The sequence below is a fragment of the Mobula birostris genome, chromosome 10, assembly GCF_030028105.1.
Source record: "Mobula birostris isolate sMobBir1 chromosome 10, sMobBir1.hap1, whole genome shotgun sequence".
Taxonomy (NCBI): Eukaryota; Metazoa; Chordata; class Chondrichthyes; order Myliobatiformes; family Myliobatidae; genus Mobula; species Mobula birostris.
The window spans coordinates 122,535,648-122,560,807 of NC_092379.1; the positions used below are offsets into that span (position 1 = coordinate 122,535,648).

The following is a 25,160-nucleotide window of genomic DNA, read 5'->3' on the forward strand; positions in this document are numbered from 1 at the left end:
CATGAGTAAGATATTTTGTAAATGGTGTCAGGCAATAGCTACTGTTCCAAGAAGCATTCGAAAGATCTGAAGGGAAATCTATTCAAGCTCCAGCATCTGGCCTGTTTGTTTAACCCTTGCAGGAACTTATTCAGAAGTGACTTTGGAGTAATTGTCACACATCACATTTGATACTGATACGCTTTGATATTTTGATTGGCTAAGTATGGCAGAAGTGAATTTGTAATGTGTAATGAAGTGCACTCGGCACACACACTCCATACGCACACACAATCATTTCCCTTATCATTCTGCTGTTGGTGCACTGAGTGTAGGCACTTCAGCTTCTCCCTGGTATATTCTCATAATGGGTCCTAACCCAAGCTGATGCGCTTAGGGTGGCTTTATGGTGCGTTTCCTGCCGTACATGGTGGAATACTCCATTTCTTTAATAATGGGGATATGTAAATGTGTACATGTTGTTTGCATACCATATTTAAGGTAGATACCTTTGTTTATTTTGTAATATGTTTGTAACTACGTTGTGGGGTGCTTCATATTCCAATTCATGTGGGGCCTTAAGTTAACTTTGTTGGTAACTAAAGATGGCATGTCCTTGGGTTGAATAAAAGGGGGTTCATTGCCTTTTGTGAGTGAGAGATAGGGGCTGTGAGGAGTCCACACTGGACAAAAGTAGTATGGAGCTATTATGGTGTTTTCTGGAAGATATCTTTTTGTAGATATTTGCAGTTTCTTTGCTATTTTCACTAATTTTTGTAAGTTTGATTTTTGACGCACCTAATAAACACCCTTGCACTAAAGTGCTAAGGGACTGCACTGTTTTTTCATAGGTTTATTGAAAGCATAATACCAACCTCTGGGTAAATAGCTTCTGTGATCACATGTCAATTGTGTGTTATAGATACCTCCATCTTGTTCAAACCTGCTCATTTCACTTCTTAGTATTTGAGGTCACTGAGAGGCTCAGGGACAAAGTCAGAGAACACATTGGCGCAACTTCTAAACAAGCAGCTCTTCTCTCTCGTGAGTCTGTGCATCTTTAAGTGCCATCTGTTACTGAAGCACTCTATTCTTAGCTAGGTTGAAGCAGGATGAACTCTGGCATCTCTCTTCAGAATTTGTGTTCTTCCAGAGTACTTAATTTTGTTGAGTTGAGTTGAGTTTGAGAAGGAGCCCTTAATGGACCACCCGTTTGGAACTGGCTGTGCTGGACCTCTTCCATGTTCTCGGTGACATCCTTGACGCTGCTCTTGGAACTCTTGCCGGGTTTACTGGGCTCCTTGACCTTCTTGCTTTTATTCGGCATCCTGCTGCATTTGCTCCCCGGTCTCTAATTCCCTTCGTCCACTCGAGCTTACCACTGCCCAGTGACCAAAGAGAAAAAATGGCTGGAGTCACTTAGAACTTCAGTGCAAGGGTGTTTATTAAGTCTGTCAAAAATCAAACTTGCAAAATTTAGCAAAAACAGCAAAAAAAAAACTCCCAATATCTACAAAAATATATCTTCCAGAAAATGCCACGATAGCTCCATACTACTTTTGTCCAGTGTGGGCTCCTCACAGCCCCTATCTCTCACTTACGAAGGGCAATGAACCCCCTTTTATTCAACACTAGGACATACCATCTTTAGTTACCAACAAAGCTAACTTAAGACCACACAGGAATTGGAATATGATGCACCCCACAATGTACTTGCAATCATATTACAAAATAAAAATATCTACCTTAAATACAGCGTACAGACAATACAAAATATACACATTTACACATTACTAAAGAAATTGAATATTCTGCTATGTATGGCAGGAAAGGCACCATAAAGCCAACCCGAGTGCATCAACCTGGTTTAGGACCCATTATGAGAACATACCGGAGAAGACATTGAAGTGTGTACATTCAACGCACTGACAGCAGAATAACAAGGCAATATTTGTGTGTGTAAATGTGCTTGTGAAAAGAGCGCATTTACCTAGTGCTCTCCATCATCATACATGTGTTGAAATCCTACAAGTAATTGTTTTCTCCAAGGCTGCTCAATCAAATAAGTGAAGCAAAATCTTTTCTGATGTCAATATTGCTATCAGGTGGACTGTGGAGGGCTTGTGCTTAGAGAGTACTTGAAGAAACATAAAATTCTATAATGCTTTTAAATACAGGGAACCATGGAGGAAAAGATTTATGATCGTCAAGTAACAAAACAGTCACTTTCATTCCGTGTAGTCGACCAGCAACAGATTGAACGTCACTTCACAATGAATGAGTTGACTGAACTCTACACCTTTGAACCAGATCAGCTAGATGATCCAAACTCTGAAAAGAAGAAGAAAAGAGATACTCCTGTTTTGCCCAAGGTTTGCTCCTTTCCTTATATCAATGTTCATCAATAAATATTTTTCATATTTGCATGTCATTCTCAAATAGGAAATCTTGATCAGGAATTTCACTTGCATCTTATTATCTATCATTGACAGCAAGGTGCTTCTAGAGCAGAGGTTCTTAATCTTTCTTTTTTTCATGCCATCAACCCCAACCAGTAAGCGAGAGGTCCATGGGAGCCCAGGTTGGGAACCCGTGATCTAGAGTGATGAGCTAGAAGAGCGAACAATGGAAAATGAAGGCGGGGTGGTCAATGTATCTTTTCCATAGAGGTAGAGGGAATGATAGCCAAGGAAGAAGAGAGAAACACAATTAGGGGAAAGAAAAGATTAGACTTAAAGTAAAATGATGAGAAATATAAAGATTTCTTGGTGTTGGAAAGCTCCGTAAAAGAGCAAAGAAAAGGGAAGATGAAGTGGATGAAAATGAGAAGAGCAGAAGATTGAAGATGAAGAGTAAGGAAATTGCCAGTAAAATAAGTACAATTTAGACCAGGGTTGGTGAGATTAAATGAAATGGATAAGAAGCAACAACATACTGGTTGGAAATTGTTCTGGTGGCTGAATTAGATGAAAAGAAACAGGGTTGGATGGAAATGGAGAAGAATGATGTAAGGTTTGCAGAATCTTTCTTGTGGGAGATGTGCTGCCAGGCGTTTTTAATAGTTGACAGCTTGAGATTACTCTTTGGCACCAGGGCTGAAAAACCAATCCACTGTTTGGTTGGATAATAGCTGCCATCATGCTATGTTGGTTAGGTCACCCTTAAGTGCTACAATTGATGTCTGTGCATTATGCCAGATGTTTTACTAAGTATGGTGTACTTCAGATGAATTATAAATGTCGTAAATTTAAATTGATATTAACCATTATGCTTCTGTTAAGTCTATTGTCAAATGGCAGTTCAGATCAAGGACTGAAAATATAATTTAAATACTTTATATTTTAGAAATAATAGTAAAAGTTTTGTGGACTTCCTGCAATGTTCAGCTGTTGGTACTAAAATCCTGCTGTTTGTGCCTTTCAACTGAAGATAAAATGGCACTTCATCCGTAAATATTGTAAATTATTATTACATTGTCATACAGATATTTTGCAGTTAGCAGTAAATATAACTTGCAATAGCAAAAGTTTTAAATTGAGTAGTGTTTGTAATCAACCATTGGCTTATGGCATGCAAGATCTTAAATTGTAAAAAGGTTTTCAGAAAAGTGGCCTTTGAGGGTTTGCAGTGAAAATTTCAGAGAAAAATGAAGTTCTGTCTTGAACTGCTGCGAAGAAATTTCAGAGTGAAAGCCTTCTAGTTGCTGCATTTTACATAGTTTGTATTTTTAGTTTGTGTATTTATTTAGCAATACTATGCAGAGCAGGGCCTTCTAGCCCTTCAGGCCATGCTGCCCCAACAAAACAACCCCACAACCCCGATTAATCACAGGACAATTAACAGTGACTAATTAACCTACCCGGTATGTCTTTGGACTGTGCAAGGTAGCTAGAGGACCTGGAGAAAACCCACATGGTTCCACAGGCAGGACGTACAGAGACTCCTTACGGAATAGAACTTCAAACTACAGAATTCCCCAAGCTGTAATACTGACACGCTAACCATTACGTTACTGTGCTGTCACAGTTTGACCGCAGTATTCCTTTCCCACTTAAATCAAAAAATGTTAAGTTTATTATGCTAACGTTTATGATTATTATTATTATCGTGTTGCATTCAATGTATAGCACCACACCAGGCTTAGAACCTGGAATGCAGGGCAGGAATTGGCCCTTTGTCTGTGATGGCTCTGCAGGCCATGATGGCATTTAAACTGCACTTCGGCCTCCATGTGGTCTGTATCTTCATTCCCTATCTGTTCATAGCATGTCTAAGTACCTCTTAAATATTGTTATATGTTCTTTCAATGCTTCCTCGACAACAGTTTTGTCTTTTTTTTAAATTCTCTGATAATTCTTGTTGCAGTTTGAGAGGACAAATCTGGGTAGGACTTGCACAATGAATGATAGGACACCGAGGTGTGTGGTAGAACAAAAGGTCTTGGGCAAATAGGCCCACTATTCTTTGACAATTGCTCACAGGTAGATAATGTCATAAAGAGAGCTTTTTGGCATGTTGGCCTTCATAAATATGGACACTGAGTACAGGAGTTCGGATATTATGTTGGTGAGACCGAATTTAGAGTATTGTGTGCAGTTCTGGTCACTTAACTTAAGGAGATCTATCAGGAAGATAGAAAGATGAAATTTACAAGCACGTTCCCAGGGCTTGAGGACTGGAATTACATGGATAAGTTGAAAAGATGAGGACTGTGTTCCCTGGAGTACAGGAGAATGAGGGGAGATCTTGTGAGTTTGTACAAAATTATATGGGGTATAGATAGGGTAAATTTATGCAGGCTTTTTCCCCTTGGGGTGGGTACCGCTGGAACTAGAAATCTTAGGTTTAGGGTGAAAGATGAAATATTTAAGGGGAATCTGTGGGGGTTCTTATTCAGTCAAAGGGTGGTACAAATGTGGAATGATCTGCCAGTGGAAGTGGTAGGTATCGGTTCAATTGTAACATTTAATTGAAGTTTGAATAGGTACATGGATGAGAGAAGTATGGAGGTCAATGGTTGGCATGTAGGTAGATGGAACTAGGCAGAAAACCAGGCCAGCACAGATTACATGATTTCTGCCTTGTAGTGCTCTACGACTCTATTTGCTGAAGAGATTTGTGTGGAGTGACTGGCAATTTTACCTTTGAAAATGTCATAACAGTGTGAATGAAAACTTGACTTTAAGACAGTATTCAAAATTTTAAGTGACACTTTTTTTGGATTCTTAAATTGCTGATAGTTTCTTGTAAGTTAGAATATTCTGTAGAACTACCTGTTAGTACACCACTGAACAGAGAATAAAGATGTAATTATGCTGCTGGATTTGATACAAAACAGTTTCAGGTGTGGATCATTGTAAGTGTTGATGTAATTCGGAAATTGATTCCAATCTGACTCCCAATCTTCGTAATACTTGGAGATATGAAAAGCACATCTGGTCTCCCCATACTGTTTGAATTTGTACCAATTAATTTGTTGGTGACTTCATAAATTCCTTTTGAAATTGGCTTTGTGTTGTGAAAGTGTTTGTATCTTTTGAGTTCTCTGAACATGATAAATGAGCTGTGCAGAAAACAAGAGTTCCAAGCTTGTATCAAAACTCCAATATGAATCAACTTTGTTGCTAACTGCGGTACAATTTTTGTGATGCAGGAGTATAGTTCCAGTTAACTAGCTAGCTGCCTTAATTCTTTTAAATTTACTAAAACGTCTGAAAAGATGAAAATATTTCACAAAAATTCTCCCTTCACATATTACCAAGAACTGAGGAAAGCTCTCAGAGACAGTTTCCCTCCCATTTCCTCAGCATCACATAATTTATGCAGTGCTCAATAAAAATTGAAAACTCTGGAGACCTCACTTCATTGATATAAAATGTTACTGTCTTAAAGGATCTGCTCTGCTATTAAATAAAAACTTGACCATGATCAACCGAAACCCAGTTTGAGTCAATGAGCAATTCTCTTGATGCATGTGTCAAGTTCAAAGGTGGATTTGGGTTGGGCTAGCCAGATTCTGAGTAATTAGCATGAGGTGGTCACTTTATTTGATATAGGAGTGAAACCCAATGTGGTCTTAGGCTGCTGTAGCCCTTCCACTTCAAGATTTGATATGTTGTGCTTTCAGAGATATTTTTCTGCACACCACTTGTGGTTAGTTGAGTTACTGTGATCTTCCTGTCAGCTTGAACCAGTCTGGCCATTCTCTGACCTTTCAATAACAAGGTGTTTTCACCCACAGCATTGCTACTCATTGGATGTTTGTTTTTGTTTTTTGCTCCATTCTCTATAAACTCTAGAGTCTATTGTGTAGGAAAGTCCCAGGAGATCAGCAGTTTCTGAGATAGTCAGATCACATTTTTTCTCCATTCTTATGTTTGTTCTGAACAACAATTGAACCTGTTGACAATGCTGTGGAGGCCAAGTCATTCAGTATATTTAAAGCAGAAGTTGAAGAGTTCCTGATTAGTCAGGGTGTTAAAGGTTACAAGGGTGATGGGAAGGCAAGAGAATGGGGTTGAGACAGGGAATAAATCAGCCGTGATGGAATGGTGGAACAGAATGGGCTGAATGGCCTAATTATGGTCTTGTGTCTGCATGTTTTTGTGCACTGAGTTGCTGACACATGATTGGCTGATTAACGAGCAGGTGTAGCTAATAAAGTGGCCTCTGAGTGTATTTACAAAGAGCAAGTTCAGCTCAACCTAACCAAGATCCAAAGATGCAGGAATGTAACTATCTCATTGAATATTCTAACACTACTGAAAAGAATTTTCACACACTCTTAACTCAAAATTAAGGGTTTTACTTGTTGAGGCCATCTTAAGTCTGTACTAAATCTGTGTGTAATATAGGGAATGCTGGGGATGTGGTATGAGTTTTATGACAGCACTTGAATTGCTGTTTTTTAAAATTTTGATTTAAGGATTATATTTAAATAAAATCAAAGCACCAACAGAAATATGTTTGACAGGAAGATCTTTAAGAACCTTGAATTACGAGATGTTAAGGTGAAAAGTTGAATAAGATGAATAATATAATTTTGGGAAAAATATCTGCAACTGTCAGTCTAAAATGATGATACTAAATAGGCATTGATGTTTAACAAATACAAATCTAAAGATGAGAAAAAATAAAAGTAATGACTTTTTTGGTATCTTGATGATGTTGTAATTGTTAAGACAAAGTTGTTAATAAACTTTGAAGTGCCTTCTCCAGGATAAATGAAATATGATTTAACATATAACCTAGTCGTTATCAGTTGATCAGTTAAATTAAGCTATTATATTCTGTTTATTATTGCATACAACTTTAAGGAGCTACTGCTGAAATAACAGCTAGTATAGAGCTTTCAGTGCTTTATGATCAAACATTAAGCACTTTTAACATTTTGATTGATTATGGGATGGGTACATTACCAGTTTGTGTCAGCCACATCAGTGGGTTTGGCGTTGCATTTGAGTCAGACTGGATAAGGATATTTACGTACCATATGACAATCTGGTCACCTCATGGTCACTGTAACTAAGACAAGCTTTTGTTTAAATTCCAAAGTTGATTTAATTTGAATTATGTAACTTGAATTAATCTGATACCAATACCAGATTCACTATCATCTACCATATGTAATACTTAGATATGTACAGTGGAGTAGGACTAATGGAATACATCGTAACCAGTACGTTTTTGCCCAATTAAGCAGCTATCCTAGTTAGGCGGTTTCATGGAAATAGTTTTAAAAAAAAGACATTGAGTTGCAAATTATGTATTTAAATGAAATACAGAACATATTAGAGCACTACTGCAGTACTATAGAACTGTGTATTAGTTCTTAATACTTCAGTGGCGGAATTAATCTGCTTCATGTTTTCTTTACTATAAATGAGCAAAATCAGTGCAGACACCTAGTGCAGGTAATGGACTGCCTTTGCACGATACTATTGACGATTGGATCCTTCAAATACTTTCTGGTTTCTAACTTGTTGAAGTAGTGAAATTGTTTCATTTTTCACTTTTTAAGCCTGAATGCTTGAAACCATAGTGAGTAAAACATTTCTGAATTGTCTTCCTGCTTATTTCTCACGAACTATCAGTGACAAAAATCGCTGCTTTTGAACACAAAACACTCAACTGATGCTATTTAAAAACTGTTTTTCTTGAAGCATGGTTTTGTGTGTAGCCGCCATACAAGTATATGCAACTGATGCTATTTAGAAACTTTGGCAACAGTCTCCTGTCCCAATTAAGCAGCACAGTGTTTCAAATAAATGGAGGGAATCCCAGCTATTTTGTCGTTTAGCTTTCATCCTTTCAGAGTTGTCCCAAATAAGTGGTTGTCCTGATTAACCAATGGCCTAATTAACTGGAATCCACTAATAACCTATGAGCTTACATCAGTCAGTCCATTTTCATCTGAGGGGGGAGAAAATACCAGTGGAAAGTGATTTGTAGTATATCGAAGTGGATAGTTTTACTCTTGACAGTATCTGAAGGCAGTTAGGAAAGTGGTTGAAAGGAAAGCTGAGTGAAATTGTATGTGAAGGCAGATCCTATCACTGTAGTCAGTGTTACTAAATGTCTGTGTGGGACGATGGAGAGATTTTGAAGATGGCAATGCAATAGAGGTAAAATATGTTGTTGTGAAGCCTGTTTCAGGACTCTCCATTTGTCATGAGTCTGATGGTTATGGAATATGAAAGGTTGAAGCTCCAACTTCTAGCCAGTCAGTTGGTTTTGAAATATGAAAGAACCATGAGATTTATCCCATTGTAAGTTTTATGTATTAACTCAAATACTATGTGCTCTTGTTTAAAAACCATAAACCTCATGCATGTGTTGTTTATTGTAATATTAATAACTCATTGTGAACTTGCTGCTCTTGGATTCAGCTCAAAGATTAGAAGTTTTTGCCTCACTCTGAACTTATGACTATATCTAGAAATCTGCTGTGTCAGGGAAGGGAAAAAACAGCTCTTGTTTGCATGGATAATTGTAGTACCACATTGTTGATCATAATAGCACCAATCAGATTGATCTAACCTGGATGTATCCTGGTAATTGGAGAACAAAGTGGCCATGTAACATATACCTCAGTTTTCCAACAGTGATCTCATTGTTTAATGTCACTGGCAATTTATAATCACTAATAGCAAATAGAACAGTATAGCTGAGGTAATTCTTTGTTGTTTAGATCATAATGGTTGATAATTTTAATTTGCAGCAAAGTAATAGTGATTATAGTTGGAGAGCTTTGAATAATATCAGTATGATTTATCTTAATGAACAATGTATCTCAAGTTCACAATTCCATAACATGCATTAGTATGGTAGAAAATTGTCACTGAATTGAAGCAGATGGAAGCTCATTGACTTGTGAAATTTCATTATTTGTTTACTGGAGCTGGGGTTTATAAGGCTTGTGTAAACTATGGAGTTCTATTGGGTGGGAAGTCCAGAGAAATAAGTCTTATTTCCTTCTCAGGTTGACAAGTTTTGTTGCCTGACCCTGGTTGTACTGGGTCAAGGTCATAAAACTGATCAATCTGAAGGAAATCAAGTGGCAGAGGAGATGCCTTCAAGGTCCAAATATCTAAATTTTAAGCTAATATTCAGTGTAAATTCAAGGCAAAAGTGTACATAGATGCATTCGTGATAACTGAGCAGGTGAAGCAGTATTTGCATGTGTTTGGGGTATGGGGAGAGGTCAGACCCCTGCATCAGGGCTTTACCCGCCTCTCCCAGAACCAACCCCCCACCCCCCACCACAGATGATACTTGCCTACTGAGTTCCTCCAACCAATCTGATTTTTTGCTCCATATTCCAGCGTCTATAGCACCGACAAATGAAATATGTTATTGATACACACTGGAAGTAATCCTGATGTCAATTTTAGAAATTAGCAAGAAATCGAACATTGCACCCCATGCTAATTTTTTTTTAAACTTTTGCCTGTCTAGCAGAACTCATTGGAATTCTTTCACGTGGAATGACGCCACTTAGGTGTCATACGAATGCAGTATCCAAAGCAGAAGCAGGAATAGCCCATTTTTGACAGGATGCTGCTCCACCATTTATTAATATCATGACTAATTCACCACATTCTTGCTTTGACTAGATACCTCCAAATTTCTGTAACATCTAAAATCTGTGTCCATTCTGTCAGTGTACTTTCTGACTTCCTGAAATGCCAAGTAAAGAAATAAGGTTGTGGGAAGTAACAGATTCTACTGGGCAAGTTGGACTGATGAGCTCTATAGTGGGGTATGGTCAAGTGTTTACTGATTTGTTGCTGCAAATTGGATCATAATTTATGCAAGTTTACTCATAATACAGTGCTGGGGTTGGTGAAGGGAGCAAAGTGATTGAAAAGGAATATAGAAAGTTTATTCACTTAAGAATATTTGTTAATTGGAGATCAACAATTAAATGTAAGCTTTGAGAAAGATTTGATGCTCGTGAATAAATCACAATGGTAGTGTGCAGGTATAAAACATAGAAAAACAAATGTTAGAGTCATAGAATCATAGATAGTACAGCACAGAAATGGGCCCTTTCCATCTAGTCCATGCCAAATCCATTTAAACTGCCTACTCCCATTGACCTGCACTGGGACCATGGCCCTCCATACCTCTACCATCCATGTACCTATCCAAACTTCTCTGAAATGTTGAAATAGAGCTTGCGTGCACCACTTGTGCTGGCAGCTCGTGCCACATTCTCATGACCCTCTGAGTGAAGAAATTTCCTCTCTGGTTGTAGTCCCACCCAACCTCAGTGGAAAAAGCTTGCTTGCTTTTACCCTATCTATATCTATATCCCTTAAAATTTTGTATATCTCTATCAAATCTCCTCTCAATCTTCTATGTTCCAAGGAATAAAGTCCTAACCTATTTAAAGTTTCCTTTTAATTGAGGTTCTCCAGACCCAGCAACATCCATGTAAATTTCCTCTTAATAATGCTGTAGTGGTCAAGTCATTGAGTATACTTAAAGGGGAGTTTGAAAAGTTCTTGATTAGTCAGGGTGTCAAAGGTTTAGGAGCTGGTGGAAGGCAGGAGTTATGGGGTCAAGGGGGATACTAAATCCCACTACATGTTGGGCTATGGTGGGACCACACTTGTGCGGTTTATGTACGGTTTCAAGCTTTATCTGAGGAAGAATAAACTTTCCTGGCAGTTCAACAGTTTTTCTCACCTGATAAAACTGAGAAAGTGAATAGATTGGGTGTATTCTGTGGTGCTCAGAAGAATGAGTTCATCTAAACATGATGCTGACTAAGTGGATACTGAGAAATTACGTTCTATAATGAGAAAGTCTAGAACTAGGGGCATTGTTTCAAATCAAATGGTCACCAATTTTGTGACTATGATCAGAGTAATTTCTTCAGCTGGTGGTGTCTAAACTTTGGACTAAACTACCTTGTACAGTTGTGAATGTTTTGTCTATGAGTGCATTCATAACTGAGAAGTTTTTTTTTGAAATCTAACAAAGAGATTAGGCAAGCACTGTAGCATAGCTGCTGGAGTTAATGCCCACAGCTCCAGCAACCAAGTTCAGTCCTGATCCTTAGTGTTCTCTTTGTGGAGTTTCCATGTTCTTGCATAGATTTCCTACAGGCTCTCAAAGATTCCTGCCATGGCCCAGATCTTTAAATGGAGATTAACAATTGATTGTAAGTTTTTAGGAAGATTAAATGTGGATCTCAATGATTGATTGACTATTATAAATTGCCTCTAGTGTAGGGGAGTGGTATAAAACTCCTGGTAAGATGAGGGGTTGGCATGAAAGTTGATTTAATGTAGGGAACATAAGTTACTATAGTATATGTACATATAATTTCCTACACATTTTAAATTATAAACAAAGATGTTAGCTAATAAGGATGGCGACTTAATTTGTCTTTAAAATTTAGAAAATAAAATTGAATGTTTACTAAGCTGAAAAGGCTAGAAGCATCAATTTCTCTATATTTAAAGTTATTCAGAAACAATTGAGTTTTTTTCCACATTTGTGAATTGCAGATGTTGCCTGCTTTTAATATCCATAAAAACTAGTCTTGGCAGAACTATTTAATTTGTTTTCCATCTTAAGTAAAGTTGTGTTAACTAAAGACACAAACTTCTCTACATTTCAGAAATGCAGGGGAAGGAATAATTGAGAGCTGGTCTTAGGCAATAATGCTATAGATGCCTGCTTATTCTCTCCATATGATACTGGCAGTTTCACTTGATTGTTTCTCGAAAGCATGGATCCAATGAGCACTGACTTTTAATGGTAATCTCAACAAAGAAAAATTCAGTACTCTATCCTTGGCTATTGTGAAGAAATCAAGTAAAATGGTTATTAAGTTTGTGTTTTGATCAAATGATTTCTTATAAATTTATTGTTTTAAGATGTTATTAATTAATTCCTTGACCAGTACTGCTGAAACTTCTGTTAAGTTTCAACAAAATGATTTACTTTGATTTAACATGCAGTGGGATATTGGAATTTAGGGGATTTTTTTTAGTTTTATTTTGCCTTCTACATATTTAAAAAAATTGATGTTTGAAATTGTGGTTTACACTCTGATTAATTTAAATTTTCAATCAGTGTAAATTGTAAGGCCTAATTACTATATTGATACCATGAATGACCCGTTATTTTGGTTTTGTGAAGAGAGTGCAGTGTTCTAACTTCTGACATTTCACACAGTATAAACAATTCATATTTCTTGAAAAAAGTGCCATACAGCTCTGAAGTGATGTAAGAATTGAATATATATTTGAAGGAGCTTTCACTTTTCATCACCCCCTGTCCAGAAAATGAGAAAGCTTGGACAAAAAAAAACAAACCACAGTTGGATGTAATCTGAACCAGATTTCATGACAATATTGGCAGAGTAGGCAGGTATTGTGTTGCACAATGTTGATTTTGTCTCCAGAGGTGTTAGTATGAGTACATAAAGAAATTCTTGCAAAGTGTTTATTTTTATAATTGCATACATTTTCCTGTACATGCAGTGACCATTACAAACAAATTTATGTTTCCTACCAAGGCATTAATTGTTTTGCAAATGGGTAAAAAGTTAATGTTTTTCCTGTTTGTCAGAATATCTGAAACTTCATTAATTCACTTGATGGAGTATTGCGCACTTTCAGATTATCATTTGTGTAGCCACTCAATGATGTGGAGTGGGCATTTTTGATATCGATACTGAAACTTATTTGTCAGCCATTCTTGGGACACAGTTTATTGGCTCAAATCTTTTTGGTAGATGAAAGCAAGTTCAGGACCATTGCATATGTGCTGCCAAACATGGGAAATGTTGAACTGGGGAAAGATTTGAGATCATTTGTCTGCATGCAATGGGATGAAAGGAAGCAAAGTTACTATTTTATTTCAATTTAGTTAAATAGTCTTAAATACATTTTAGTGTTTTAGATTTTCTTATTTTGAATAGTTTTTAAAATGTTACTGAATGTCAAAGATATTTAAATACTGGTAAATAACCCTCAGCTTTGACAGCAGGCCAAATTGGCTAGAGCTTCGCTACCTGCCAACCCTTTCTCATGTTCACTGTGCATTTGAAGTCCTGTTGAAACTCAAGACGTAATCAGAATCAAGGAGACAGTGGGCTCCCAAAGCTCTCAACATCTGAAGGTCATGGGCCACAGACCAAGCCAATAAGATATATTGACCCATGTGAAGTCCTCAGGACAAATTGAATTTGAAGTAGGGGTTCCTTTATATAGACATTTTTTTAGAATTACTTCTGAACATTCTTTGATTTATGGGAAATAAATATCCTACTGGTTGACCAAAATTGATCACTGTAAGCTAAGATACATTGAAACCGTCTAGTCTGGCAGTCATAGAAAATCCAGACCATAGAAATTGCCCCTATCACCATCTTCTGAGCAGAAGTTCATTTTGCAAATAGATGCTCACTAAGCTGTGTAAGGGTTTTTATAATTATCTGTGACCTGAAGTTTCTGTAAGTTAGAAATGCTGTTTGCTGAGGTAGCAAAAGTTGCATTGATATGTTAATTAGCTGCCAATTAGCACGGACCTTGGTTAATTTTAGAATGTAGTTAGAATTTATTAGTGTGGTTCTGAACTACAGATTTAAAACATACCCAGTCACAGGAGTTGCCAGACCAAAGGGTTTCAACCTGCAGTTGGTGAATAAATCAGGACAAGTAGGAAGATCGTCACCATCAGAGAGAAGTGACCTGAAACATGTTTGATTCTAGTTTCTGAAGTACAGCATCCTCTTTAGTGCACGTGCAACATTGATTAAATTTCTTGTGCAGTTTGTTTATAGACTGATCTATGCTTTTGAAAATATTCCTTATGCACATTTACTATACCACCTTCTTGTCTAAGCCCATGAATTCCTTTATTGATATTTTAAAAAAAGATTGAACCAATAGGCATTTAGTCCCACATGTTTAAATATTCAATAGGAAGGTTTATCCCAATGCCACTTTCCTGGAGCAACTCAATAGTCCTTGATTCCCTTAATACAGGGGACCCCAACCTTTTTTGCATTGCAGACCAGTTTAATATTGACAATATTCTTGCGGACCAGCTGACCCAGGGGTGGGGGTGGGGGGTGGGTAGGTTGCCAACGGACAAGAGTAGCAGTCAAATACGTTGGGTTTAGCCCGAGAAAGATTACAATGACCATGAATCCTTGTGTGAGCACCAGTGCGCATGCGTTACTTGCCGATTTTCCCCCCCCCACCCCCAACAAATCTTTTTTAGTGATTCTGTTCGGGGGGGCGGGAGGTGTTAATCACGACCGGAATATAGGTGATAAGTGGCTAATACACTCAATTTCGTTTCTAAAAGGGTTTATCTAATGAATTTAATATTAAACACACGGCATATTTTCCTCACATGAATATAGTGATAAGTCAATTATGAGGGGAGGACAGGGGAGCTTGAAGTAAGTGTTGAACAAACTTCCAGTAGAAATGGCGGAGGCAGGTTCGATATTATCCTTTAAGGAAAAATTGGATAGGCATATGGACAGGAAAGGAATGGAGTGTTATGGGCTGAGTGCAGGTCGCTGGGACTAGGTGAGAGTAGCGTTCGGCACAGACTAGAAGGGCAGAGATGGCCCATTTCCGTGCTGTAATTGTTATATGGTTATATAAGTCAATAGCATCATAACATTTTAAGTAACATTTGGATATTAAACACACAGCAAATATTTTCCCCGTATGAACATATAAAATCATTGCAACACACCAATATCACAGAATCAGTGGGAGCCCTGGGCTTGTTTTCATGCAACAAGACAGTCCTATCGTGGGGTGATTGGAGACAGAAATACTCAAAGGGGGTTCCTTATGTCCGGTCTATTCTGCAATTTAGTTTTCGTTGCATTCGTTGCAGAGATATGTTGGAAACGGAAGCAATGTTTTCAGTGCTTTCGTGGCTATGTCAGGATACTTAGCCTTAACTTTGATCCATAATGCCGGCAGAGATCTTACGTCAAACACACTTTTCAGCCCGTCGTCATTTGCAAGCTCGAGGAGTTGATCTTCTTCCGGCTCTGACATGGATGACGCGCGGGTAATGACTGCGCGTGCATTCAAACTCAACAGTGCGCGTGACAGAGAATGAGGAAGTATCGCTTGAGGACGATATGAGGACTCATATCGTTTCCTCACGGCCCGGTAGTACATGCTTTGCGGCCCAGTGGTTGGGGACCGCTGCCTTAATAGCTACATGTCTGTGGATTTCTGTCTTGGACATGTTGAGCAATGGAGCTTCCATAGTCCTCTTTAGGTTATGAATTGCAAGGATGAAGAAATTGGCTGATTTGTGACCAAATATAAATACTTCAACTAATGACATATCAACCTCAAAATTAAACAGTTAACCAAGCTATTTGTGAAAGCAGTTTCTTCATTTCTACCAGGTTCTGTCATAAATTCTTAACCTGGTTAAACTTTTCTCTGTCTTAGGACAGTGTTTTGAAAATTTTTATCAAATCATCTAACCTTTCAAAGATTCCAGGAAATACTGTATAACCTTTATACTTACAGAAAATTCTATAACTTCTGAGTATAGATAACATTCTTTTAAATACATATTGCACACAGTTCATAACTAGATCTTCCTATGCCCAGGACTGCTGATAATTAACCAGAACTTTGTATAGCTTTTGTGTGACGTTTATCCACTTGCACTAAAAACCGCTTATTCTGAAGGTGAGTATCTTGTTGACTATTCTGAGGCTGGTGATTGGTTGACAGGATGTGACTACCTGGTCTTAGACTGTTGCATCATTTATGATCTCCACTGCTGGCATTTTATCTTCAAAGATTCTATGCTTTTCAGGTACAATGGATGACTTGATTGAAATTCTGCCATGCCTTTGCTCATTTTGCTTAATGAATCAATACATCTTTTGTTTAATCCTTTCAACTAAACAGCTGGATATTGGACATGCCAGCTTGCAGATGTTTCCTCACTAGTAAGACCCAGCCTAAACACAGCTGTCACTGCTACATCACTGGGTCCAGTTATAATGCAAAAGTTGAACTCATTGTTGCTAGGATTTCCCAGCACCAACATGGCAATCTCTCTTTAATCCTATGCTTGTCAGACCTGCTAGAAATAAGAAATTATATTTGTTTCCCTGTGCATTCTTGGCCAGTAAATATGAAATTTATTCATTTTACTTTTATATTAAACATTTTTATTAATATTTTGAATATTTTTAAGAATTATGTACATTGCACATAGTATTTTTAAATGTCTAACTATCAGAGGCATCTAAAAATTCAGGGGAACCAATGGCCTTGAAACTTTGAGGCAGAACCTTACTGGCAACTATGCGGTCTGTCAAACACTAAGAAAGGTAGTGTCCAATTGTTCCGTATCTTTTCTAGTGATTTTGCGATTCTAGTCCCTGAATCAAAATTACTTTCCCTCTATATGCTGTCCTAGTCCTCTATTATAGAGTAAGACTATTACTCTGTTCAAAATATGTTTGTGCTTATTCTGGATCTCAGTGTTTCTTTTTATGAATTTTGACAGGTTCATTTAAGTTTTAATGAAGGAAACTTAAAACTGCTCAATGTACAGTTGTGTTATCTCCATTAATTTATTTATTTTCATCGATGGCAATTTTGATTTTCCTGATAATTTAGCAAACAGTCTTAATTTGGGCTTAATTAAGTTTAACTGCTGAAACAACATGCCAACAGTTACCAACTGTAATGTATGCAGAGATTTTAGTTAGGATTCAGATTGTGGAAGTGAACTTTAACTGCCCCCAGTGTTTCAGATTAATTTTGGGAGAAACTGGATCACGACTGAATATTTGGCAGTGGGTAACTACTTTGCAAAACAGTTCTACTCAATTTCAATATTTACCCCAAATTTCTAGTTTTCTCTTGCTATAATTCTTTAACTCACTTCCACCTCTTACCACTTCCATCCTCAGCCTCAAAGCTCAATACGAGCACAAGGAGCTGGACCATTAGGTCTTTAGTGTCTTCAGAATTTGACATGAAGTTAAATTATTTCAGAAATCAGCATTTCCAGCCTTTGAGCATCTCCAGTACTGTTTTTTCCCCCCTCACATTTTTGCTAATTCATATACCCATTTGTTTTCTACTTGCACTCCCTCCATGTATTCTTTTTGGTCTACCAATGCCACCTCCATCCAGTCACTAAACGTAGATCCTACCTGACCTGAGCATCTTCAGCCTATCTACTTTAAAATTCCTAGCATCTGCAGTATTCATGCATTTAGCAATTACAATGTCATTGCAGAGTTTTGTTGTTATCTTTCAAATGGTTTTGTAAGTGGCCAGGAAATAGCCCAATCTGTAAAATTATTAATTGCCTTTATTTTTTTCAAAGGATCATATTTTAGCAGAAATACTTCAAAATCGGAAAGACTACCTTGTGGGTTATCATGAACATGACTCACTTCTGGACCACAAGGAGGAAGAAGAACTGAGTGAGGAGGACCGTAAAGCAGCATGGGCTGAGTATGAAGCAGAAAAGAAAGTAAGTATCTTGTAGATTTTCTAAGCAATTACATCAAAGAAGCATAAATTTCCAGAGACACATACTGATTTGGTCTAAAATAACAATTCTGTAGCAAAAAAGTAGATATGAATTTCCAAAATAGACCAAATTGCTCATGAATTATCTTTCTTAAAGATTAGCTTCTTGGAGGTTATCAAGCCATGGAAAAATTAGCCATATAGACAAATATAGCAATACTATGTTGGTTAAATAATTCTGGTCAAATTGTAAATTTTAATATTTGATTTCCAGTGCCAAATGTAATTGTTTTGTGATGAAGAGTTTGCATTTTATTGATAGAGGCATCTTTACAAAAAAACTATAGCAAACATTTTTGTTTCTGGTACTTAACAATTACCTGCAAAATGTGAAATTGGTTTTAAAATATACCTCATAGACAAGCCCAATCAAAATACGCAGTAACCCAGAAAAGGAGAAATTGAATTAATACTAATCTGTTGGGGTAGTGTGCTAAATTTTGGGACAATGAAGTGTTTGCAGATCTACCTCCATGACTATTAAATGTGATGGTTGCTCACAAATTCTGCCAGAAGAGCAAGTATTCAGAATGAGTACTGGTTGAGTTCATAATATGTAAGGTTTCTCTGTCATTCTGCTACAGTTGTAACAATTGCATAGGAAATTTGGAATTTAATTTCCTTTGAAAAAACAGTCAATATTATTAATAAATTTCAGCATTGTTTTTGAATTACTTCCTCACAGAGCTTTCTAGCCTATCAGTAAATGTAAATAGACTGATTTCACTCTCATCGGATCAGGTGTTTTCTGGTAAATTCATTTATAGGAATTGTGCTCCATAAAGGTGGTGGAGTAATTAGGAAGAAATCGCCAAAAGCTGTTTATTGGGCTTACCTTTTTTTTTAAATACTACTATTCTTAGGATGGCCTAGTAGTCTATGAAAATAAAAATTGAGAAGGGAGTATGTTTAGGTAACTCTAATTTTCCTTCCTTTGCAGATGGCATATGGAAATGCTGGCCTTTGTAGAGTTACCAAATGACTTAAGATGGAATTGGTGCCTTTGGAGTTTCATATTTCTCACCAGCTTCAGAATGATAAATTTGGTTTTCTCTCTTTCCTTACTTCTAGGGTCTCTCCTTACGAACTAATGTCGCAACTGGGACTAATTTCCCTGGTGCCAATTTCAGCTTGCAAGCTACACATTTTCCTTTCAACATAGCAACTTTATCCGCAATGAGTAATCAACAGCTGGAGGTAGGTAATCTGATCCACGTGTAACTAGTATTCCCAGTACCTTAATTGGGTGATTATGTGAGGTTCAAAGTACTATGTATATATGATTAACTTAACTTAAAAAGTACTCTATAAGAGGATGCTCTATGTTAATAAATTCTAAGTAGAAAGATGCTCTTTTTTCCAGACTTTTCATTGTAATATACTTCAACCATTAACAGAATTGTTGTTTTCTGTATGATGGCAAGTATTTGGCTTCAGAGAGAACTTGTTCTGGAGTCAAATGTTTTTAAATTTAGTGCAGCATTCAATTTTTAAATAATATTTTGCCTTCATCCAAATCTTTCAGAGTTTGGCAAATGGTGTTGGGTTGCTAAGATGTGGCTGTTAGACCTGCATATTGTATGGCTTGATTAGAAGCAGAATTCCTGATTTATTTTGCATTTTCTGTTCCAAAATCTGAAGTTAATCATATTGCTGTAGTTCTGCGCTGTTAGATATGACTAACTTGCATGATATCGCAGTTGTAGGATCAGAATAAATTACTTTTGCAATGCTTGTCAAACTTGTGTATTGAAGAACAATATATGGGAATATCTTCTGAAATTGTGAAAATATATGTCCTTATTAATAATTTGGTTCAATAGATGAATATCACAATTATACAGATTGGTCTGATTTTTTTCTGTGTGGTTGAATTTTTTTGTATCAAGTGAAAATATGAAGTATGAAGTAGATTTACTTAAATAATGTAATTGTGAATTTGAATTCATTCCATTTCACTCCTATTTTTGTCCTTCAAGGATCTTATCAACCAAGGCAGAGAGAAAGTAGTTGAAGCCAGCTCTAGTATAGCAGGTGTGAGAGCAGAAGCTCTTGAGGACCTAATTGCACAAGTGGTAAGAAATTCAAGTACTTATCTCAAAGTTTTTATATCCTGTTGTTAAAGTAAGTGCTCTTCTTATAACATTAGATTTCTTCTTGCTATCAAAGGCATATACAGAATTACTTCTATTTGTAAACAGTTAAGTAACTCCTTGGTCATACAGTGGTGTATAGCTGTGCATTGGTCAAAGTCTCAAAAATGCCGATTGAATTTTCTCATAATAAATGCTTCAGAACATCTAACTCAAGATTTGGAAAATATTTAATGGCAATGTAATAATGCCCAGAATTTAATATCATTTATCTTGGGGCCTTGTGTATAGCATTGACTTTCTACTGAGTATTACACTGACTCAATATGCCACTTGGAAAATCAACATGGAGCAATGAACACTGGCAGTTCATTTGAGAGTTAAGAATAGATTGTTATATAATTCCAAATACATACATTTTCATTCCATATCAATTTAGCTCTTCCTTCCCACAGCTGGCTTCATCCTCTACCTCTCCTGATTCCAGTTATCACCTACCAGGCTCCTGTCTCCTGTCCTCCTTATACTGGCTATCTTCCCGCTATACTCTCAATTCTGAGGCAGTGTCTTGACCTGAGGTGTCAACTATCCCTGGTTTCCTTTTATCTTAACTTGCATACCCCCTGCTAACAAAGATCTTTTTAAAATCCATTTTTGAAATTAGATCAGTCCACAAATTTGGAAGAATATTCACCTTGTTTATGCAATGTCCCTTCATAATTTAATCCTTCAAATCTTATTACATAGAAACATAGAAAACTTACAGCACAATACAGACCCTTCAGCCCACAATGCTGTGCTGAACATGTACTTACTTTAGAAATTACCTAGAGTTACCCATAGCCCTCTGTTTTTCTAAGCTTCCTGTACCTGTCCAGGAGTCTCTTAAAAGACCCTATGGTATCCGCCTCCACCACCGTCGCCGGCAGCCCATTCCACACACTCTCCACTATCTGCGTTAAAAAAAAAACTTAACCCTGACATCTCCTCTGTACATACTTCCAAGCACCTTAAAACTGTGCCCTCTTGTGTTAGCCATTTCAGCCCTAGGAAAAAGCCTCTGACTATCCACACGATCAATGCCTCTCATCATTTTATACACTTATATCAGGTTATGTCTCATCCTCCGTCACCCCAAGGAGAAAAGGCCGAGTTCACTCAATCTGTTCTCACAAGGCATACTCCCCAATCCAGGCAACATCCTTGTAAATCTCCTCTGCACCCTTTCTATAGTTTCCACATCCTTCCTGTAGTGAAGTGACCAGAACTGAGCACAGTACTCCAAGTGGGGTCTGACCAGGGTCCTATATAGCTGCAACATTACCTCTCGGCTCCTAAACTCAATCCCACGGTTGATGATGAAGGCCAATACACCATATGCCTTCTTAACTATAGAGTCAACCTGCGTAGCGGCTTTGAGCGTCCTACAGACTCAGACCCCAAGATCTCTATCATCCTCCACACTTCCAGACGTCTTACCATTAATAGTGAATTCCTCCATCATATTTGACCTACCAAAATGAACCACCTCACGCTTTTCTGGGTTGAACTCCATCTGCCACTTCTCAGCCCAGTTTTACATCCTATCAATGACCCACTGTAACATCTGACAGCCCTCCATACTATCCACAACACCCCCAACCTTCGTGTCATCAGCAAATTTACTAACCCATCCCTCCACTTCCTCATCCAGATCATTTATAAAAATCACAAAGAGTAGGAGTCCCAGAACAGATCCCTGAGGCACACCACTGGTCAACGACCTCCATGCAGAATATGACCCATCTACAACCACTCTTTGCCTTCTGTGAGCAAGCCAATTCTGGATCCACAAAACAATGTCCCCTTGGATCCCATGCCTCCTTACTTTCTCAATAAGCCTTGCATGGGGTACCTTATCAAATGCCTTGCTGAAATCCATATACACTACATCTACTGCTCTATCTTCATCAATGTGTTTAGTCACATCCTCAAACAATTCAGTCAGGCTCACAAAGCACGACCTGCCTTTGACAAAGCCATGCTGACCATTCCTAATTATGCTTCTCTAAATGTTCATAAATCCTGTCTCCCAGGAACTTTTCCATCAACTTACCAACCACTGAAGTAAGACTCACTGGTCTATAATTTCCTGGGCTATCTCTTCTCCCTTTCGTGAATAAGGGAACAACATCTGCAAGCCTCCGATCCTCCGGATCCTCTCCTGCCCCCATTGATAATGAAAAGATCATTGCCAGAGGCTCAGCAATCTCCTCCCTCGCCTCCTACAGTAGCCTGGGGTATGCCTCGTCCGGTCCCAGTTACTTATTGGACTTGATGCTTTCCAAAAGCACCAGCACATCCTCTTTCTTAATATCTGAATGCTCAAGCTTTTCAGTCCACTGTAAGTCATCGCTACAATCACCAAGATCCTTTTCTGCAGTGAATATTGAAGCTCTGCTATCTCCTCCGGTTGCATACACACTTTTCCACTGTCACACTTGATTTGTCCTATTTGCTCATGTCTTATCCTCTTGCTCCTGTGGAATGCCTTGGGGTTTTCTTTAATCCCGCCCACCAACGCCTTCTCATGGCCCCTTCTGGCTCTTAAGCTTCTTCCTGCTAGCCTTATAATCTACACGATCTCATTACCTAGTTTTTTGAACCTTTCATCAGCTTTTCTTTACTTCTTGACTAGATTTACAACAGCCTTTGTACACCATGATTCCTGTACCCTACCATCCTTTCCCTGTCTCATTGGAACGTACCTATGCAGAACACCACACAAATATCCCTTGAACATTTGCCACATTTCTGCCATACATTTCCCTGAGAACACCTCTTTCAAGTTTGTGCTTCCAAGTTCCTGCCTGATAGCCTCGTATTTCCCCTTACTCCAATTAAACACTTTGCTAACTTGTCTGTTCCTATCCCTCTCCAATGCTATGGTAAAGGATAGAATTGTGATCATTATCTCCAAAATGCTCTCCCATTGAGAGATCTGACACCTGACCAGGTTCATTTCCCAATACCAGATCAAGTACAGCCTCTCCTCTTGTAGGCTTATCTACATGTTGTGTCAAGAAACCTTCCTGAACACACCTAACAAACTCCACCCCATCTAAACCCCTTGCTGTAGGGAGATGCCGATCAGTATTTGTGAAATTAAAATCTTCTACCATGACAACCCTGTTATTATAACTCCCTTCCAGAATCTATCTCCCTATCTGCTCCTCGATATCCCTGTTACTGTTGGGTGGTCTATATATAAAAAAAACACCCAGTAGAGTTTTTGACCCTTTCCTGTTCCTAACTGCCGCCCACAGAGACTCAGAAGATAATCCCTCCATGACTTCCTCCTTACCTTTAAGATGCCTTAAGATGGTAAAGAAGTTGCTTAACTGTGTTTACAAATAGAAGTAATTCTGTATATGCCTTTGAAACTATCTGCACAGAGCATTAAAAATGATTTTGCCTCAATATAGTCAAGTGTGTTCTTTGCAAACCTGAGTTTATTGAGAGCAGACAAAAATGTGTTACCTACTAATATTCACCTTGGGTAAATATGGGGAACTGTTGCAAATATTGATGGTGACCATGTTTGTGCTTCTAAATGGTTGTGATTCTTCTGGAACATAAGATAAAGGAGCTAAGGTTATCTCTGCCTTTGAACCAGTTCTGCCATTCAACAGTATCATGGCTGATCTGATTTTTAACCTCACTGTATTTATCTGCCTACTCTAATTCCCCTATAGAGGAAAATTTGGTCTATCGCAGCTTTGAATACTTTGACTGATTCACATGGTTAGAATTCCAAAGAGTCACAACCCTCTGAGGAAGATGTCTTCCTCATCTTTGTCTTCAGTTTAACCTGGGATCATGTCCCCTAGTTCTGGATTTACTCTGCAATGGAAATATTCTGTCACCAGAATTCAATGTATTTCGTAAGATCACCTTTGATTCTTTGAAACACCAGTGAGTTTAGGACATGCATGCTTGGCACTTTCTAATGCAAGTGCAGTAGATTCTGGTTAACTGGAGCACATCGGGACCAGTACATTTTGGCCCAATTGAGCAGCTGCTCTATTAGCCAAAGTTTCATGGAAATAGTTAAAACGCATAACAAATACAAACTACTGTTTAACTGAGTAACAAATTATGCATTTAAATGAAATAAAGAACTAACTAGAGCAGTGCCAATACTGCTACAGTATTATAAAACTGTTTTAGTTCCAGTAATTATAGACAGAAGTATTCATCACTGCTGTGTTCTTTTGATTGACTGTAAATGAACAGAATCAGCACAGACACCTAGTGCAGATAATAGACTAATTTCATTGCCTTCCTGCATAAATTTAAAATTAAAAAACAAAATGATCAAAAATCACTGCTTTTTGAATCGGCATTCATCCCCCAAATGGATAACATAGTACAAGCACACACAACTGGCACTGTTTAAAAACTGTTTGCTCCATAATGTCTAACGGCCAATTCTGGCATCTCCAAGCCTGACTGCTTGAAATCACAGTGAGCAAACTGTTCTGAATTGTCTTACTTATTTCTCACCGACTATCAGTGACAAAAATCACTGCCTTTTGAACACAAACACACATAACTGACACTATTTTAAAAACTGATTACTTTAAGAATGGTGTAGGGACTAACAACCACACAAGTGCACACTAGTTAGAAACTGTTCAGCAACAGTCTCCTGCTCCAATTAAGTGGTATAGTGTTCCAAATAAACTGAGGGAACCCCAGCAATTTTAACAATATAGTTCCTGTTTTTTAAAAATTGTCCCAAATAAACAGCTGTCTATCTCTGCCTTAAATACACCCAATGGCTTGACCTCCACGGCCGCTCGCAGCAACAAATTCCACAGATTTACCACCCTCTGACTGAAGTAATTTGTCCCCCTCACCCCTCACTTTCTGCGAGGTTCACTCCCTCCACGATTCCTTTGTTCATTCGTCCCTCCTCACTAATCTCCCTCTAGGCACTTACCCTGCAAGCAGCCTAAGTGCTACACCT

General features: G+C 37.9%; 1 protein-coding gene across 6 annotated transcripts in view; it reads left to right on the forward strand.

Annotated features, from left to right (window-relative positions):
* Positions 1–25,160, forward strand: part of atrx (ATRX chromatin remodeler) — a 202,025-nt gene that overhangs the window by 171,390 nt on the left and 5,475 nt on the right. For all 6 annotated transcript variants that reach the window (XM_072270906.1, XM_072270902.1, XM_072270901.1 and 3 more), the window contains 4 exons: positions 2,157–2,351; positions 17,848–17,997; positions 19,128–19,253; positions 20,036–20,131. In XM_072270906.1, the coding sequence (XP_072127007.1) occupies positions 2,157–2,351; positions 17,848–17,997; positions 19,128–19,253; positions 20,036–20,131 (567 nt within the window). The remainder of the gene's footprint in view (positions 1–2,156; positions 2,352–17,847; positions 17,998–19,127; positions 19,254–20,035; positions 20,132–25,160) is intronic.